Source organism: Rhinatrema bivittatum, chromosome 17, assembly GCF_901001135.1.
Source record: "Rhinatrema bivittatum chromosome 17, aRhiBiv1.1, whole genome shotgun sequence".
Taxonomy (NCBI): domain Eukaryota; kingdom Metazoa; phylum Chordata; class Amphibia; order Gymnophiona; family Rhinatrematidae; genus Rhinatrema; species Rhinatrema bivittatum.
The window spans coordinates 10,643,607-10,663,052 of record NC_042631.1 but is presented as its reverse complement, the minus strand read 5'-3'; the positions used below and the strand labels follow the sequence as shown (position 1 = coordinate 10,663,052).

The 19,446-nt window shown below is 45.5% G+C and overlaps 1 protein-coding gene across 9 annotated transcripts in view; it reads right to left on the bottom strand.

Annotated features, from left to right (window-relative positions):
• The window catches only part of NAV2 (neuron navigator 2), a 457,796-nt gene that overhangs the window by 15,346 nt on the left and 423,004 nt on the right, over window positions 1–19,446 (bottom strand). For 7 of the 9 annotated variants that reach the window (XM_029583047.1, XM_029583042.1, XM_029583045.1 and 4 more), the window contains 10 exons: window positions 17,379–17,462; window positions 16,015–16,126; window positions 13,385–13,530; window positions 11,528–11,536; window positions 10,960–11,132; window positions 6,867–7,020; window positions 5,680–5,839; window positions 4,642–4,739; window positions 2,800–2,895; window positions 1,375–1,543 (listed from right to left, as the gene is read on the bottom strand). In XM_029583047.1, the coding sequence (XP_029438907.1) occupies window positions 1,375–1,543; window positions 2,800–2,895; window positions 4,642–4,739; window positions 5,680–5,839; window positions 6,867–7,020; window positions 10,960–11,132; window positions 11,528–11,536; window positions 13,385–13,530; window positions 16,015–16,126; window positions 17,379–17,462 (1,201 nt within the window). The remainder of the gene's footprint in view (window positions 1–1,374; window positions 1,544–2,799; window positions 2,896–4,641; window positions 4,740–5,679; window positions 5,840–6,866; window positions 7,021–10,959; window positions 11,133–11,527; window positions 11,537–13,384; window positions 13,531–16,014; window positions 16,127–17,378; window positions 17,463–19,446) is intronic. The other 2 variants (XM_029583043.1, XM_029583046.1) reach the window with 1 other exon arrangement.

The following is a 19,446-nucleotide window of genomic DNA, read 5'->3' as shown; positions in this document are numbered from 1 at the left end:
TCACAGGAGCTGCACGCACCTCCCTTCTCACCCTGACACGAGCCAACCGCGGATCCAGATACAAAAAAAGCTGACAACACACTTTTACATTTTTTTTTAAAGATACAGCTCCTGAGCAACCCAGAGAAACAAAGTGAAGTTATACTTTTCTGCTTCTGGGTGCTCCTGGCTGCTGCCGATGACCAGGACGGGTGAGAAGGCCTCAGGACCCCTGGCTTTCCCTCCCCCTGGACATCAAGGGTCAATCTTGGCCGGGGATTTCTATCCCCCCGCTCGCCCTGCTCAACCAGAGGGAAGGCCCACGAAGGAACCTAACACTAACACCTCTGGGAGCAGCGTCTTTGCTTCTTCTATTCTAACTTTTTTTTTAAACTAAGTTCAGACTGCAGGTTTGCACCTCTACCATCTGCTGGAGACAGAGAAATACTGAGGGACCGCAGGTGGCTCATTCCGTTATGTAGCAGTGCCTGAGAAGCTTTTATTCTCTGCCTCCATCTGCTGGTAGGGGTGCAAAATCCACTTGTCTGGACTGATCTGGGGTATGAACAGGAAAGAAGTGATCCTGCGGGGACGTAACTTGGTTGGGGGAGAAATCCCACACGTCACATCATTGTTTTGGATGGTGTTAAATTTATGTGCATTCCTTCTGCCTAACAAGCTAATTCTCAAACACAAAGTAAACAGGAACCTCGTGTTTGTTTTGCACTCGCACGTTGCTTGCTGAAAATTTACCTAGAAATATTCCGTTTGAGTTCAGCACTCTGTTTAGAGCACAAGACATTAAACCCTCATCCCTCTTAAAAAAAACCAACCATGTTGTTCTACAAAACCATTTGCAATATTTATCTCTTGTATTTTGTTTAAAAAAAAAATAAATCATGAAAAACAGCTAAAGTCCTTTCACAGATACGCATTTTTTTTTTTGTATATAAACAATTTTTATTGGTAACCATGATGGAACAGCATAACAGTCAAAACACAATCAAGCACAACAGAACATGTCCACAAATAAAAGCACTCATTAAGAACAATGTGTATCATTACCTTTAGCTTAGAAGCGCCATAGGCGTACCACAGACACGCATTTTAAAGGTGTATCATCAATCCCAACTAGCCAGGGCTTTACTATTATTTAATACTCTGGGTTAAAGGCTCCAACTCTTCCTGTAGGACTTTAAAAAAGGAAGGAGCTAATAGCATCTACTTTGGGGAAAACTGCAAAGCTTTAAAATAAATTCCTGGTAACATTTCACCGTGACATAACCGAGGCGCAATCTGAGGATTACAAAGCATCCCAAATACCAAAAGGTATTCACGGCATGATGCAACAAATGCATACCAGAAAGGCAGAGAACACGGGCAAACAATAATTACCTTTGACAGTGACGGAGATGGTGTTGTTTTCGCCAACCAGGTACCCACAGGGTAGCAGCTCGGGCGTTTCGGCATTGTTGGTGCGTTTGATTTCCCCAATGCTATAACTCAGAACGCTGTCCGAATTCAGCCCCAGATGACTCGTGGGATCTATATGAACGATGTACTCCTGGTGAAACAGAATACGAATGTAAAATCAGCTCTCAAATTATCAATCAATTCACCTAATGTGAGACCAATTTTCCAAGGGCCTGTCACCTCCCTCCCCCGCGCGTGACGCTTTACCCCATGCGATGACTACGCACGCTCTCACAACATGCTTTTTCTTTTTTTTTTTTTTAAACAGATTAAGAGGGGGCTCCCCAGGGGCCGTGTTTAGGTTGGGGAACAAATAACGCCCCTACAATTGTAATTTCACATACATGAGCATAGGTTTTCACCCCGTTTCTCTGCCTGAAAGCAGATGCAACCTACATAGGCCATTTTGCATTGAAAATTCACTAAAACTTACGTGGGTCTGGAAGCTCCTGCGTACCTTTCACCTGTGAGGTTACTCAAAACGGCCCCCTAAATGTGGTTCCCTTGTCATTGTGATTTCTCCCCTAAGAATGGGGATTGCTATTGCTGTAGATTGGAAGACAGGCCACGGCCTATCCCATTCCTATACGCATTTCTGAAGTGACTGGCACAATAGCAGGGCACGTAAAATAGATCATCTCCCTCCCAGGTTGACTTTCTCTCAGGAACAACTGCTTTCTTTAAAATTTTAAGGGAAAAAGTCCATGCACAACTCAAAACAATTTCAACTGCATGGGATCAAAGTGAAAGCCAAAGGGCTTATGTGAAAATATAACTCAAATGAATCAATAAATAAATTCATCAAAATAACCCAAAGTCTACAGCAAGCGTTTCTGGATCAGAACAAGTGCTGCTTGGGCTGGAGTCTGAAAGAAAGGAGAAACGCGCGTCTGTTCATCAGGTCACAGAAAAGGTGAAAAAATAAATAAATTCTTATGTCTGCTGCTGCCAGCAAGGGGCGCCAAACGCATACAGGAGTCAAGTGCACTGTTCTCCGCCAAGCAACATGTAATGCTGCGCTCACTGCAGTAAACCATCCCTCCTGTTCCCCACAGACTCTCCTCTCACTATTTAAAAAAAAAAAAATCCAGCAAGGATTCAAAACATCTGGAAAAAGCAGATTGCCTCTAATCCTAAACTTTTCAACTCCCCCCCCTAAGGCTGCTGAGGAAGAGGGCCGCTGGGAACCTCGCTATTTCTCAAACTGGTGTCCGGCTGGCCGCAACAATCTGACGACAGTCCTGCGGAATACAAGGCAGGACTTAGATTGTCCAATCTGAAAGGCTTGCACTCACCGGCAACGTTTGGATGATTCTAGCTTCTAATCTGAACCAACATATTATTTACCTTAAACAAACGTCTAACGACACCATCCAGCACATCCCACTTTGTCTTGCCGCTAACACCAATGCAGCCAATGAGGAAGGTGCGCAGTCTGGCGTCCTAGTGACAAAAACATGGGGGGGGGGAGGGGAATTAGCATACAGGATGGGGAAAACCAGAATCTAGGGTTTTCAACCTTGCATATACAGTCGGCAGAGAGTTTAACGTGTTTCTTAAGGCGCCATTAAGTACTGGACTTCTTCTTTGGCTACTGAAGTGATACAGAATCTAAGTTTCTTGCCTTCCGAATGCCTTAACCGATTTTTCTCCTGACGCCGCACCAGCGGCTTCCAAAATTCCTGGCAGATCAACGCAAGGTGGCAACCTATGTACAGATCATGTCAAAGCCTCGGGGAGAACAAATACACAACACACACTGCTAATGAAAATGGATGGTTTATTTTCACAGGGTGGAGTCTATAAATGATTGATAAGCGGTATATAAATAGCTGTGCATCAAAGACTTTGCGGGAAGATATCCAAGCTCTGCAGGTAAAAGGCAATCCTGGTCTTATTTTGTTAAAGTAAATCTTTAGAGGTCCATATTCAAAAGACATTTAGACAGATAACGAAACAGTTATCCGCCTAAATAGCTTACCTGGCTACATTTGGCTGCACTACCTTATATGCCTCCAAAGTTAGCCGGATAAGTTTACACGGCTGTCTTTGCTGTCCGGACTGTGTCTGAATATGGACCTCAGAGTTGTTGAGAATTAATGTGTACGAGGCATTATGGCACATCACAACCCTCATGAGTCTGCCATTCCAGGTTCCAAACACAATCACATGGGAGTTTGCTATGCTTGACAGACTAATACTACCGAGTGTGTGTGCTTTGACATATCATCCTTATTGACTTTACAATTTTCAACACGTACAAAAAGTGACAAGCAGAAAAGTCTAGTACCTCTGCCATCCACTAGGTACCATTAACAGGACTGTAATAGTAATAACACCCAAACTCTTGCAAAGAATATTGTATAACAGTGACCTATCTATAATATCCCTCATGTTAATGCTCGTTCCTGTTCTGGTTTTTAATAGGGGAGTGACAGACATCAGTCCTTCCGACACCCAGCTCAGGTAATGCCCCACAATCCTGAGCTGCATAACTCGTGCTATTCCATTGCTGGTACCGTGAAGACCAGAAGCCCCAGTATAAAGCAGGCGCTCATAGCTGGGTCTGTCTGGCAGGCTACGCAGAAGATATAGGAGGTGGCATAAACAGACAGCGACCAAGATGGAACTGGTAGCTATTCGGATTGCTATAAAATTTTGTGGCTAGACACAGGAAGGTTGGATGGTGCAGGGTATGAACCAAGTTCAGGGAGTCTTGAATGCTCGTTTACCCCAAGACAACACAATCTGTCCTCGATAAGCAGTTACGCTCTACGGCTGCCAGCTGGGATGTATTCTCAGCAGAGTGGGCAGGAATAACAGCAGCCTGGAGGGAACCAGCTGGTCCTTTTCTGACATTGTTTTCTATCTTACTCTATCATACTCTGCAGTCTCTCCACCAGGGGGCTGCTAAGAAACTAAAATGAGCTGACACTTTTGTGGTCTCCGCTGCAGAGTAAGTTGAGGCCATTCAACTCATTCCATGGAACCAGGGACCCGGTGTAAACCCAAGTTTAGAGAAGTCAAAGGCTGAAGCACAAGGCCAAGGAGGCATATGGAGGGAAGAGAGCACAAGTCTATTTAGGAGTTGGAGAGTGAGAAAGGTAAATGCGTTGCAGTTTTTTAATTCTACAAAATCTGTTAGAACAGACACAAAGACGTGCGTCTTAAAAACGGAACACAACCAACCTCTCGCCACTTCATTTCATCCTGAAAGCTGACGACTAGTTTAACACGACGGCCTTCCTTTCTCATGGCGCCATCCCCAGTATCATCCAACAGCATGTCTGGGAACACAAGAGATTACAATTAACTGCTTCCTGGTGATGCATCTGAGGAAGAAGGCATTTGTACTTCATTCTTACAGGAGGGAAAGGGAGAATAAAGGCCAGAGCCACCTGGGATTAGAAGCAAAATGTGTGATGATCTTCCCTAGATCTAGACTTATTCTGAAGTGGCAGGCGAAAGACGGCCTTCAGCAACTTCCCTGTTTTTCCATCCCCGGACATATTGTGTTTGTCATTAAAGATGACTGAATCAACAAACAGCTCAGCACTGAGTGCCCAAGTAGCTGAATTCACCGGGAAAGTAAGACATAAGGGCGCGAGTAATAAATCCTTATAAATAAATCCATAAATAATGGGTCCAATATTTAGCATCATTTAGCCGGATAAATTAGGACTTATCGTGGCGGCTCCTGAATATCTGGCCACACTGAGCGGCTGCCACAGACAATCACTTATCTGGCCAAGTAGTTAGCTGGCTAAGGGGTGGGTGAGACGGAGCATAATGGGAAGGAGCTACCTATCCAGCTAAGGCAGCCGGATAAGTTAGACCTGGAACTGAGTTAGCTGGATAAACTTATCTGGCCAATAAATAAATAATAAATAAGGTAGCCGGATAAGTTAGACCTGGAACTGAGTTAGCTGGATAAACTTATCTGGCCAATAAATTATCCAGGGATTTCCATTGGCGTGGCTGTTTCCCGTTGAATATCCTGGCTAAGCTAGCTAGATAAGTATACTCAACTATCTTAGCTAGCCGGAAAGCCTTTCAATATCGACTCCAATGTAAAATTCAAATAAAGTTCTTGACTGGAGGACACGTCCCAGCTGTGGACAAAACAACCTTTGCTTTGTTGTAATTAACCTGCAGAATCATATTGCTCCGAGCACATCAGAAGCGCGGGCCGAGAGGACAGACCTGCCCTTCCCCCCCTTCACTCACCGAGGCTGCTCGACTCCATGAGGCACAGGCTGTGCTGGGAGAGGCCGATGGCCTGCCTGGGGGAGCAAGAGATCGATGCCTGGGACTGCGTCCTGCTGCAGCTGCCGTGGTTCTCCGATTTCAGCTGGTCATTTTCCGCCTTCAGCTTCTCAATCTCGCTCTAAGCGTCAACGACAACAAGCATCGTGAACAAGAGACCCGGTGCAGCGCATCGAGGAACGCACAAGTGTTCGCGTATCACTCCAGCTATTAGCGTTTCAATATCCTTCAGGCGGTTTTATCAGATTTTAGCAGTGGACAATTGTGCCTGTGGTTAGCTTTTGTCTCATAGCTTTCAAATACCCACAGTACCCCAAACTACTCCCTGAAAGACCTGTATAGGCAGAAGTGGCATGGAAACAAGAGAGCTAACTAACTTTGTAAGTTATTTAAAGCACCTAGGGATGGAGGGAACTATGAAATACATATCCAACAGAAAAATAAAGCAAATAGAAAATAACAGCCACAGAGGACCATTCCCTTACAATTTCTGGATAGCTTCATGCCTTAAAAACATAAGAAGGAAATTTTAAATTGTCTGCATGCATGGGGACGAAGTCCACGGATACCTTCACTCCATGGACTTTGCATCAATTTTCCTAGTGAAAGTCACTCGCAGACATTTGCACCTGCTTTCGTGTGGGTCCTTTTGTTTCTTAAAAAAACATAGCCTGCACATTTCAAAATACAATCTACGCATGTTACTCCCCTCCCCCGAGCTAAACATTATTCTCCCCCCCCCCCCCACCGGGGGATGCTGCCTCCTGATATGGGGGAAAACGTGTGCCAATCGCTGGACCATGAATCCACTTTTAGCCGCATTAAAAAGGGAGAAATTCGCAGACAGCTGATTTGTGTGTGTAAATGGCTTTGAAAATTGCCTTTAGAAGGGGAAACGGCGGTCTCAATATCTAGAGCAGGGGACAGAGTTCAAATCCCCTTCTCTCAATGATGGCATAAGCTGGAGCACCAAGTCTGCACCCTTGACTCGGCGTCACAATGCTGCCGTGCAATAGTAAGAACCTCATTTCCTCTTTCCCCCTCTGCCGCTTGCTCTCCCCCCTCCCTCCCTCCCTCCCTCCTATGTCTGCACAGGAAGGGGCGGCGAGGGGTGCGGGATCGCTCCTTCGGCCTTGGCTCTCGCTCACCTGCATCCTGTTCATGGCCTCCCGCAGCTGGTCGAGCTGATGGGCCGAGCTGAGGGCCTCCAGGCGAATGTCGGTCAGCTTCATCTCCTTGTCGCGCAGCTCGCTGCGCAGCTGCAGGACGCTCTCCGCCTCGTTCTCCAAGCATTCCGAAATGCTGCAGGGAGGGTCAAAGCACAGACAGAGGACCGATGACCAACTCCCAAGGGGCAGGAAGTGACGGAAAAGCATTTCACACTGCCTAGGAAGTGTATCTGAAAGTGTTTGGCAGGGCGTGGTCCATGTAACCTTGGGATGACTCAGGTTTGTGCTGCTACATTTGAACAGAGGGAGACTTCAGGTGATGGGCTGGGCCAGTGCTGCCAATGTGCTCACATTCTGGGCATCACCTGCTGGTGCTCAGGTTTCAAAACTGCTAATCTCAACCAGCAACAGTCATCATGCATTAGTTTAAAAATGACTGGATGCCAACATTTAATTTGCAAAGCAATGCCGCCGCAGTGTCCTGGCATTCCCAGGGGCTGAAAACGTTCTGGATTTGGACAGGGTGCTCCGTGGAGCCGTACGACTGCGAGGATCGCTGTGCGAGATGTAATTTGGGTATTTTGTCCATCATGGCTGCCCTCAGGAAATGTAAGGAAAGAGTTAAAAGAATGTGAGGAATGGTACATTAAAAAAAAAAAAAAGACAAACTTTAAATTTGTTTGGGATAAGTATTACTGTTTGCCGTATGCATTTTTCTTTTAAAACTGATCCAGCTGTTTTCTCCTGATTCGGAACTATGGCCTTCATTCCCTACTACCTGGCGATTTTTTTTTTTACTGCCTTTTAATATCCCCTCCTAACTCACCTACAGCCAAGTCACTCCGGCAACATTCCTTGGCCATGGGCCTTGCCCTAAATCTCCCCACCTCCAGGAACCCTGTAAACCCTATATCTGGCCACTAGGTGTCGCTGTTGCACAATGGCCATGACTTCCTGTCCCCCCCCCCCCACCCATCCCTGACCAACCCAGAAAGCAGAGGACCTGACCTGTCCCTCCCTAGGCAAGTGCACAGCATCGCCCCCGACCCACTGGTCCAGCTCACCATATGCACATTTTAGCACATGTCTTAGTAATGCTGGGGATTCCTAGAAGCCCAAATTAAATGCTAAGCTGTGGAGACTGAGCACCAGCCTAAATTATCACCACCAAGGTTTTAATTTAAGGGCACATTACAGAAAGAGATCCATCATTTCAGGAACTCTTCCTCAGGCCTCAGCTGAATCTATCTGTACAGAATAAGCAGTCTGTGAATGAGCAGAATGGATGCTTCACTCTCATATTCGCTACACACAGCTGGTTTCCTCACTCGGGCATGGCTTTGGTCTCAGTTTAAATGCAGGAAGAGCTAATGTTTTCCCGCTTCCTCCCTTGTCTTTTTCTTATAAGCTTTGTCTAAAAATGTGGAGCTCTTTGAGGTGAAGGGTCACGCGATGACTTTTTTTCCTTGAGCAGCTCAATCAATACAAGACACCACAGAGAAAGAGAGAGGTGTCATGGTCTGTCCTCTGTCAGCATCCATCACCTGCACAGCTGGCTTGCTAGGTATTTGTACAATTCAAACAGATAAGGATAGGCTGAGGGGTGACGTGGCCTTCTATGGCCGGCTGGGAGCTCGGCATGCATCTTTCCTATCACTTGCACCCCCCTCCCCTCAAGACACTGATAAACCAGCACAGATTGTCCCCTTCCTCAGACAGAGCTCCATTTTATGTTAACCCCAGCGCCTTCTGATCACTAAAAGAGCATCATAAATATTTTTTTTTTTTTACAATTTCAGTCATGCAGTGTTACAGCTCTAGTAAAAAGGACTCTTCTTTGGTCAGAGGATGAGGGTCAGGGTAGTTTTCTGACCAATGCACTAGCACAGATGGTACATAGAGCACATTTCTAAGACACAGCCATTTAATTGGTGGGAAAGGAGGAGTATTTTCTTGCATCACTGGTGAGCTGACTGCAATTAATCCCCCGGGCCAAAGCATCTGCTCAATCAAAAACATTTCCCAGTATTCAACTTGTGTTCCAGTCATTCTGCTAATTTGGCCTACTGGGAAAACCATGGACAAAGTTCTGCTTTCCAAAATCAGCAAATGAATCCTGCTCCGTCTTTCCCCTTAAATTAAAGCATTAGGTCTGAGGCTGGCGATGAATAAAGCTGGAAAACAAACTGGGGGATTCAGATGGTTCTGTGGATTGGTGGTTTAAGGACACGATGAAAGGTTGCTTCTCGGGTAATGTTTACCCCAGAGCACTCGGGTACCCAGCGGAGAACGGAAACAACAAGATGGGCGAATGGGCAGAGCTTTCGTTTATTAAGTTTCCACCCCTTACAGAAATGCAAACTCAGCACACGTGCTGCGGAGAAGTCTAAAAAAATACCGCACGAGACGTGCGGGCAGCAGTCACGAAAAGATTCTGAAAGGGACGTACGGATGGTCAAGGAATCCATTTCAAGCACACATCTCTTTTAAATCTGAGGAAAAGAAAGCCTAACCAGCTTCCGTGCTGAAGAAACCCGTTGAACGGTCGGGTAGGGCTTGAAGGCTTTAGACTGTCAAATTCATGTCATTACGAAAGGGAAGGGAAGAACTTGCATTGCATTACCGAGTTTCCAAATAGTTACAAAATGACTCCACCCTTCACCGATGAGACTCCTCTCTAGTTAGCGTGACAGTTGAGTTGTCATGGGATAGATACGATTGACGGGTGGGTATCCCTTTACATCTATCCCACGTCATGTCAACGTCATGACAATAGGTGGTTTCAGGAATCAGGCGCACTTATCATGCAACTGACAATGACAGCTCACTAAAGATGGCCGACTGACGAGGAGTTTGTGCCAGCGATAAGTCCGTAAGTGTTTTACCAAAGCGGCTTTGTGGCTTAACTACTTCTCCTTTTTAAAGCTACTTGAAAAATGTTTAAAGTTACTTTGATATTTAAAAATGAATATCGCTGTTATCCCACATGATATGCATTGCACTAACATTCAAATGTTATTTTTCTTTTTAGACAAACCTTTATTTATGCTTTAAAGGATTAATGATACTTTGATTAATAAGAGGCCCCTGAAGCAGCAGTTTGAAACATGGTTATCATGTCGGGCAGGAAACAATGAATGGGAAGTATGCTTCTTGGTTTTTATAAGCATATGAAAAAAATCTAAAAACAATTTTGAATAAACATTGCACTGATAATTTTGTATGACCTGACAGCGGTGAAAACACAGAAAATAAAAAGTTCAGTATTCGCAGCTCCACCTTTCTCAAATAATTAATTGATGGTTTTCTCGGACAATAATGTAAAGAGATATTGACAGATTTTGGATGCAAATACTATTTTTCTGTGAGACGTATTTTGCCATTAATTGTTCTGTACGCCTGCAGTTATTTTGGGCTGTTTTCATGTGAGAAAAATGGAGAGCTCAGGTATAGCCGAATGATGAGGATATAGGGAGGAATTATAACTCACTTAATCGTAGGGTACATGGGCGCTTTCTGCATGCTCGCTTGGCACCTGCTAGGTTTGGGTGGGCAGCCAAGGAAAATTTTAAAAAATTGCCACGCACACGTGCTGCTTTCCTTTCCTGACCCAGGAGCGTGTTTCAGTGGGCAAAGGAGGGCGGGGTTCCCAGACAGGGCCAATCCAGGTGCGTTACTCTGTTTTAACTCGACAAGATAACTCGGAAAATTGTCTTCACAAAAAGTGAACCCAAAGGTTAATGCTAAGAGTAACACAAACCATTCTAAAATCTAAATTGTCTACACGGAACTTGCATGTACACTCTTAAAGATGATTGAAAAAGGACTGAGCCAGTCACTAGCCTGCAAAAAAAAAAAAATATATTACATGCAAAGAAACAAAACAAGAATTTCAGCTACAGAGTATTGCATCCTGCTCAGTCTCTTGTTAACACTTTTTTTTTTTTTTACAGCTAAACAGAGGAATTTCATGACAAGGCGCAGTTATGGATTTTAAGTACTGCACAACGCTTGCCCACGCAGTTTAGAAACAGGTGGCATTTTCATTAGGAGCCATCAATCCGGCACTTACAGAGAGCTGGAATGCGAGCCCCTCATCAGCGGGGTGGAAAGAGCCGAGCCGTTGTGCACCAGCTTTGGCGATGAAGGCAAGGAGGAGTCGGTCATCTCCTCGATATCAGAGTGAGAAGATGCAGACTTGGGGGATTTCTTTTTGCCAAAAGCTTGCTTGAAGGAGCTTCGCAACTGAAATGCGAGGAGGTATTTTAAAATTCAGGTTGACGAGTAAATAAATGAAGCTTACGCAAAACACAAGCGCACACGCACATACACACACGGAAACGTACTGATGAGGAACAAACATGGATGGAAACATTTAGCTCTGAAGGAAAGGGTTAATGGCAGTCTTTTTTCCTTGCCGCTATAGGAGACAGCAGACTTAATAAAGGGGTTGCACTGATATCTCTTCATTTTAGGGACTTAGTGAGATGCCAAACACTCAATAATGTTCTGCAGAAGGTTTTCCTAGCACAGTTACTGCAAGGCTGGGGGCTGTCACTGATGATCGTGGGGTGGGGGTTAGTATTCTCAATGCATGGGGTTAGATTGGTATTTTAGATTTCAAAGTAGGTCTTTCTTACCTCATTGACCTGCCAGAGGAAGTGCAAGCAAAACAAAACAACAAAAAAAAAAGAGTGGGGAAGGAAAAAAGACAAAATTTAACAGATAAAGGCAGTGATGGGGTGAAGAGAGGGAAACTCAAGATTTACAGGTCAAAAACGATCGGCTAACAAGATACACAGAATAAACGTCTCGCGGGCACTGGGGGCAGTGACTGAGGACACAGCACAGCACATACAGATCTCTTACAACGCGCAATGGAAGACATCGTGAGCCCCTGCTCCAGGGTCACCATTCCCGCCCCCCCTCTCACGGAGGAGTAATCAAAGTCTGACGTCCCATGACTGTCTGCGTCCGCTTCACCCTGTGGAGGGAGCATCTAACGCTTCCCACCCGTATCTTACCCCCTCCCCCACCCTCCATACCCCAATGAGTGGGGCTTGAAGGATTTTCTACCCATCCTTAAAAAAAAAAAAAAAAAAAAAGACTAGGGCTGGCGGCTTCGCGTGCAAGGTGAGTTTGAGAACTCCCATGAGACAGCCTCCGCGTTGCATTACTGAATCTGATAAAGAGAAGTCTGCAACTAGCGGCCGTTTGGAGCTCGGGACTGGTAAATCCAAGCTTCACCTAATTATATACCACTCGGGATATCATGAGTTTTCTAAGAGAAGGATTCTGGAGACCCCTGCCCCCTCCCTCCCCCCCCCACTAACGTCCACTGAAGTTTAATATTGCAAGGGTTTTGCTGTACTGTAGTAATTGGAGGAGGGGGTGATGTTTTATTCTCATTGCTTTCAATGAATGAGGGATGGCAGGGTGTGCGTATGAACAGAATGACAAAACCAATACACTTATCGACAGGACAGATGGGAAACACTGCAATAGACGCCTGAAGCACTGCTGAGAGGTGAGGCTAACTAGCTAATTTTAACTCGTTAACTCTGTCCGATTATTCACTTTTAACTAAACCTGTGGGGGCTTAGTATCCAGTTAAACCTAATCACATAAAACTTGGGTAAGAGCAGCGTGCACCGCCGAGCTGCAAACAGCACGAAGTAAAGTCGCATCGACTCTGCAACAGCGAACCCAAAGTCTAGTTACGTGAAGGGGCTTTCAGCGCTTCCCACCGCTCCTCCTTACAGGTTATTTTAAACAGGCGAAAAAGCAAAGCGGTACAAAAGTGGCACATTCTGCTCCCAGTCTATAACCGTATACAAGCTCACCCTTACTATCAGTTTGATCAGGGCTAGCGGTCATCACCAGAGCTAGTAAAGAGCCGGCTGATCATACCTGAAAGCAAGCCAAGAAACAGAAACATCTGCTTGCAAACCAGCAGTGAGATTAGCAGGGAACCCAGGGATGTACCTCATTTGCGGGTTTCCCCTCGGTATTGTTCACTCAGTTATTTTATTTTTTTTTTGCTTTTTTCATCTTTTGCTAACTTTAAAAAATATAGGAATAGCTCTTTTAGAATTCACGAGATTTAAACAAAGTGGTGTGAAATCTTAAAAGAGTTGAATCAACATCGTCCACTAGAACTGGCATCCTACAGTTAGAAATGAACGTCCTTGGTTTGTTAATTGGCTTTAATAATCCAGGCCAACATTTCAAGATTGGCTCATTCCAGGACCAAAAGGGGCAGGTTAACCCCTTGAACAACCCCCTGCTTCCCTGCCCCCGAGAGCTGCAGACAGAATTTTCAAGACAGACAGAATTTTCAAACCCACCAGGCACCTGCGTCTGAGGACTTTTCCTTGGGCACATTCCAAAAGCCGGCCCTGCTGATGGCTCTCGGGGAGCGATGTGGCCGACCCCTGTGCTTTGGGTGACATTTTGCACAAAAAAAAAAACCAAAACGCATCGCAGGATTGGCTCACCCAGTTTTTCCTTTTCTTCTTTCTGGAATCGCTTTCCACGTTGCTGCCAATGCTGGAGTGGCTGGTGGTGCTGTTCACGCTGGAGACGCTGTCAGAGGAGTGCTGTCTCCGGATCCGCAGATCAGCCGACTGGGGCGTCCCGTTTCCTAGGACATATAGCAAAGACAAACAGGTCACTTCACTTCAAAACAAAACTGGCCCCCCTATGGGGGAAAGTCGTCGTGAAATAAAATTGTGATTTTGGATCGGATTCTACCAGATAGTAAAAAAAAAACCAAAACAAAAAACCCAAAACCCGATTACATGAGAACTTTAGAAGCATTAATGCTGGATCACACCCGGCATCCTGACTCTCACAGTAGCCAATCCAGGACTCTAGGAGGTAGGGATGTGAATCGGGCTTCGGACGATTGAAAATATCGTCGATACTTTCAAAATAGTCAGAAATCGGGGACTCCCCCAAAACGATAGGAAAACCCCACGATATTGATCGCGGGGGTTCTCTTATCGTTTTGGGGGAGGGCAGGAAAAACGGGAGGGTGGGGGAAGCAAAGGGATTAGTTTAAAAGGGTCGGGGTGGGTTTTTTGTTTATCGGCTCGGGCGCAGCCGATAAACAAAACCGCGATCGGGCCCGATGAAAAAAAAAACCCCACATGTGAATCGGAACCGGAATCCGAACCGATTCCAGTTCCGATTCACATCTCTCCTAGGAGGTGCCTGGCAGCAACTAAGAGGGAAAATCCATTCCCAGTCGTTCCCTCTCAGAAATCAAAGGGGATTTTTGCCTGGCTAATAATGGTTAATGGCCCCGTCCTCCAAAACCTTATCCAAACCTTTTTTTTTTTTTTTTTTAAACCTGCAGTGCTACTACCCCCGACCACAGCTTCCAGCCACAAATCCCACAGTTTATCTGTGCTGACTGACAAATACTTCATGCATTTATTTTGAGTCCGCCAGCAGCTGGTTTCGTCGCGTGTCCCTTACTAGTCCAGGGAGTAAACGCCTGCTCCCTTTTGAGATTGGCACGCTAGCCAGCCCTGAAGTCACCCCTCTCACTGGCAAGGGGAACACCAGCGGGAGAGGCTGGCACTGCCGCTGCCCGCCCTGTACTCTCTTACCGAGGTTTGGCTTAATGGACCCTAGTTCATGGCCTTGGTTCGTCAAACACAAAAGTCTTAGCAAAAAGCAGGAGAAAAAAAAAAAAAAAAAGCCAACATATGTTAATACGGCTCCTGAGTTCACCTACAGGCTTCAAGCTCTTTTGTTAAAAAAAAAAAAAATTCCTCTCGCAAGCGCATGTGCTATTTTATTTCATTATAGATTAAAAAAAAATAAATTATAAATTTATAGTAGTCGATGGCATAGAAAGACCAACCGACTCACCAAGTTGTCCCAGTTATTCGTGTCCACACTGGTGTCAGCTGCGAGCCGCAGACCACGAGTGCTTGCAAACTCTCTCTCCCCCTCCCCCCTTGTCCTGGGCAGTATTCCTCCTCTAACCATCTCAGGCAAAGGGGCATGCAAAATCCCCACTTAGTTCACTACCCAGCACTTCTCCCGCACCAATCTGAACAGCCACCACCACTAGCAATGGCCCTTGCTCAAATACCAGGACTCCTCATTGCCTCGCTCTGTGCACGTAACTTTACCCCATGTTCGCGGGGGCTGGGGGAGGGCGACCTTTTCGAAGCTGCGGTTTTTTTTTTTTTCCCCCGCTCCGGTAAACGCAAAAAAGTTTGAAAAATTAGGCCCCCTCTTTCTATCCCTGCAGGCTGAACCGTCCATTCCAGCGTGGCCTGTTGACCAAACACAGGGCTGCCTAGGTCCCCCTGTGCAGCCGCCCGGAGACAGCCAGCTACGCGAGCGGCCGCCTTTCCACCAGGACTTGGTTATTACTGTTACCCGTCTGCCGGACGCACCCAGCTGCGTGGTCACCTGCGGCCTGGCTGGGACTTCTAACGTTTCACGTTATCCACATTTCTTTTCGTTCCGGCAGCCTGAACGATCGTGGACGACTCTGCTCTACTTGGGCATTTTAACATTAAGACTTCTGCCGCTAGCTCATGCTTCCAACTTTTATCTCTTCTTCTTTTTTTCTTTGCAACTGATGATCTTCTGTGCCTTCCCCATGCTTTTCTAAAAAAATCTGATGCCGTTCAGCACCTGCTCCTGCAGGACATTATATGCATCCGCCACCCTTCCCATGAAAAATAGTTCCCGAGCCTGCCCTCAGAGTCTCATATCAAGACCCTTATTCTGGAACATCCTTTCCATCAAAAAAAGGTTTAACTTCTGAAGCTGGGATATTTCTGTTAGGGCTCCCAACGGAAGGCAGGTCTTACCTGGCCAATAAGCTTGTAGCACTATTATTATTATTATTATTATTATTAACAGCAGCAAGATGTACAATTGCAGCATTTTGAGAAATCCAGATCCTCCAGGGATCACAGATTTGATTAAAAGAAGAAGGGACAGACAGGAGAACATGACCGGATCCTACATAATAACCCGACTTCAGGCATTACTGACACCGTATAATTCAGGAGCGCTAACTCCGAGGGTGCACTGCATCAGGTATCACCAGGAGGACTGACGCGTTACTCCAGAAGGAGGCTCTTGTTGTTTTTACCTTTACAGGTGAGCTCAGGTGTGTTAATTACTCCATTAATGGCAGCCTGGGCCGCGGCGTTCTGTTTCTTCAGAAGTTCAATGGTTTTCCTTAACTCATTCAGCTCCGAGTCCTGGCAAGAAAGAGGAGAAGAAGGCTTGAGTGCGCTGCGCTTAGGTGCTCTGCCGAGAAAATCTGGCTAAGGTGGGACCCAGCCAGCCGAAAGTCCACAAGGGCAGCCTGGAGCATGAGCTCCCCAGCAGTAAAGGGTTAACGGTTTCACTGCAGAGACTTCAGTGTATAAACACAGGAGGAGAGGACAGAGAGAGAGAGAGAGAGATCCAGTATCACAGACTGCACTCGGTCGGTCTCGTCTCCGGCCTCTTGGCAAACTAAGGGGGTTAAGTAACCCATTCAGTCACGCTCTTCATTCATGATGGCCCTTTAGGGGTTAAGGTCATATTTTTGTCATGGTCACAGATTACAGGTTACGTGTAATGTGGCTGTGGCTCATAATGACAGCACTCATGATTACATAGATAAATTGTATTGCAAACCGATCTACCATGTACGAGCAGGTAGAAAGTGCAATTATTTCATGCAATTCTGATGTAGTCTCGAGGACATGAATTTCATGATGAACAAGCTGTTACAGGGTTAAACACCAGTGAAAAAGAACCATGATCCTTCTGCACAGCTATGGGGATGTCTGAACTTCAAGGGTCCTGCTGGGGGTTATGGCTTTGATTTTTATTTATTTATTTATTTTTTAAAATCTGATTGCTGAAGGTCTCCTAACCCACTCCGAGCACCTGGTAGGAATGAATTGGGCTCTAAATCCCTGTATATAAATAAAATGTGCTCTTCCACCTGCCTCCTGCTGCTTTAACTAGCAGAGCCTCTGACTAGTGAGCGATGGGAGATCGCCACCAGAGGTGACGTCTCTGCACATTAAGCCTCGGGTGGAAGCTTTTGACAACAATATACAGATTTAAGGCTCTCGGTGAGCTGTAAGCAATTCTCTCTCGTGCATATTCACTATGGAAATCCTGAAAACCCGACTGGCCAGGGTGTAATTCCAGGACTGGCCTGAGAAACGCTGACGAGGATGGAGCGGATTGAACCCCACAAAGCTTCAGAGCTGATGAAACTAAAGTCACAGGAGGCTGGGGACCGAAAGCAGGGAAAGGAACCCTCAGAGACAGGACCCATGGGGAAAAACTGGAAACGTACAAGTAACAAAGCAGCCCAAAGGTTGAAACTTGCAAAGAGTGAAGCCAGAAAATGGGTGCTGGTTCCAGGTTTGTGCTTACTCAACTTTGCACAGAAAATGCATTTTTATTTATTTATTTATTTATTTTTACTGTTCTCTGTTTCCCACTTGCCTTTTGCTCTGCAGTCATGGTCAGACTCTGGAGTCGGATGGTCATGTTTCCCAGACTCTGCTCAAAGGCTGCCACCAGGTGAGCCTGAAAAAAGAAAAAATACAATACTAGACCTCGGTGCTTGGTGCCGAGATGATGGTCACGCCAATTTACAATGAAAGGACTTCTTAGGGCCTACACAAATGTTCATTATGCAAGCCTACGAGATGCAAGTCTTCATGCCTCCAACACTTCTCTGCAGCCTTCCCAACTTTACGTTTTGAGATACAACTGAATCACCGGATACAAGAAACACATTTGCTTGCTGGAGGGTGTGGGCTGGTCCGCAAATGGCCACGGACATCCTTCCCGCCTACAGCGATACTTAAAATCAGATGCATTTCTAGAAACATGGAGGTCAACGTCAACACCCTTTAGAGGAATAACTCACAAGGTATCCATCTACATGGCAAGTTTTTGAACATTGTGCCACTCACCCGGCCAGAGTCAGCTGCGTAACTCATTATGCGGTTAAAACCTAGCCAAATAGGAATAAAAAGGTGTTCTGGGTAGGGTCTAATTTATCTGAACTTCAGTTCCCGCTATTCCTATTAGAAAATAAGGTTAAATATAATTTTAGTATTTCCATGTTACACTAAGCTTTACTACTTAGGGTCCTAGTTAGTAAATGAGATTTTTTTTTTGGGGGTATTTCAGGTATCTGACAGAGTCCTTTTTCTAACAGGGCCTTTAGATCATACAGAGATCGAAACGTCAGCTATTCTGTGAATTCATAGAAGGAACAAATTCTACCTGCAAGCCCCAGGGCTTTGACTACTATTATTTTCTTTTAATACTTTTATCACACAAACTAAAGAACGAGACCCACATTGCGTCGCTCCCGCTGGGCTAACCCCAACCCCGCCAACGCGCTTTTTTTTTTCATGGAAATCCTCCCATGTTACAAAGTTTTGGGGAAAGATCTGCGCTCCCCACAGCGTTCCTTCCGCGCGCTCTCTCTCACTAATCCAGCGTCCCACCGGACTTCCGGAAGCCCTTCGGAAATAAAATTTCCAAGCGGCAGAAAGCACAAATACGGCACCGGAGATGTTTATACCGTATACAGTCAGACCGCAGTCACACAAGGAAGCATTTTAGTGTTAAAACTGCTGGTAAAGAGCTTCAAAATTCATCCAAGATGAGAGGGAAAACATTTCTCTTAGACAGCTCGCCTCTGAAAAGAGCAGACACGTGCGATAAGTGCTTAATAAGCAAGTGTGACTCAAAGCTAAAGAGCTATGACAGTGGGTGCAGTCATCTGCAATAAACTAGAATATTGCGTTATAAACTTCAGACCCTGATTTAGAATGAATTAAAGTATAGATCGAACACATTAGGCAAAATTTTCAAACGTTTACACGCGTAAGTCACCTCTACTCGTGTATTCCATATTTTATAAAAGCCGTGTATGCATGAAAAAAAAAAAGGATGGGGCTGCGGCGGGCCAACACCTGCGCTCATAACTTGCTATTGTAAAAGGCACACGTGTGCATTTGCCAACATACTTGCATATTTTTATACCTCCTAATTATCTGATATAAGTTGTACTAACTCTGTTTACGTGCAGCGCTGTCTGGGTGGACTGAGGGGCGTTCACGCTGAAAAGCCAGGAGGGTCTCGATGGCCTGCAGGACTGGTGAGCTAATCAGTAAACTGGTCAATTTCCTTGATGTGCGCGTTTTACACGGGTAAATCGGGACGTATGGGAGAAAGTCTTAGTTTACTTTCACCTGTAAAATATACGTGCATGTGTCTTTGCACATATGTTGCAGGGTAAAAATATATGTGTTTTATAGCATACACGAAATCTGCAGGTTATAGATTGGTATGGTAAAACTACACACAGCCATATATGTGCATATATGCCAGCGCGCGTAGCATTCGCTTTACATCACTTGGCCAAGATATTCAGTGGCACTTTCATGCCGTGGAATATACTCAGCTATCTTACAGTTAGCTGGATATGTTTATCTGATAAACATAGGACAACCAAACAGTCCTAGACTTATCCGGCTAAATCGGATAAGGC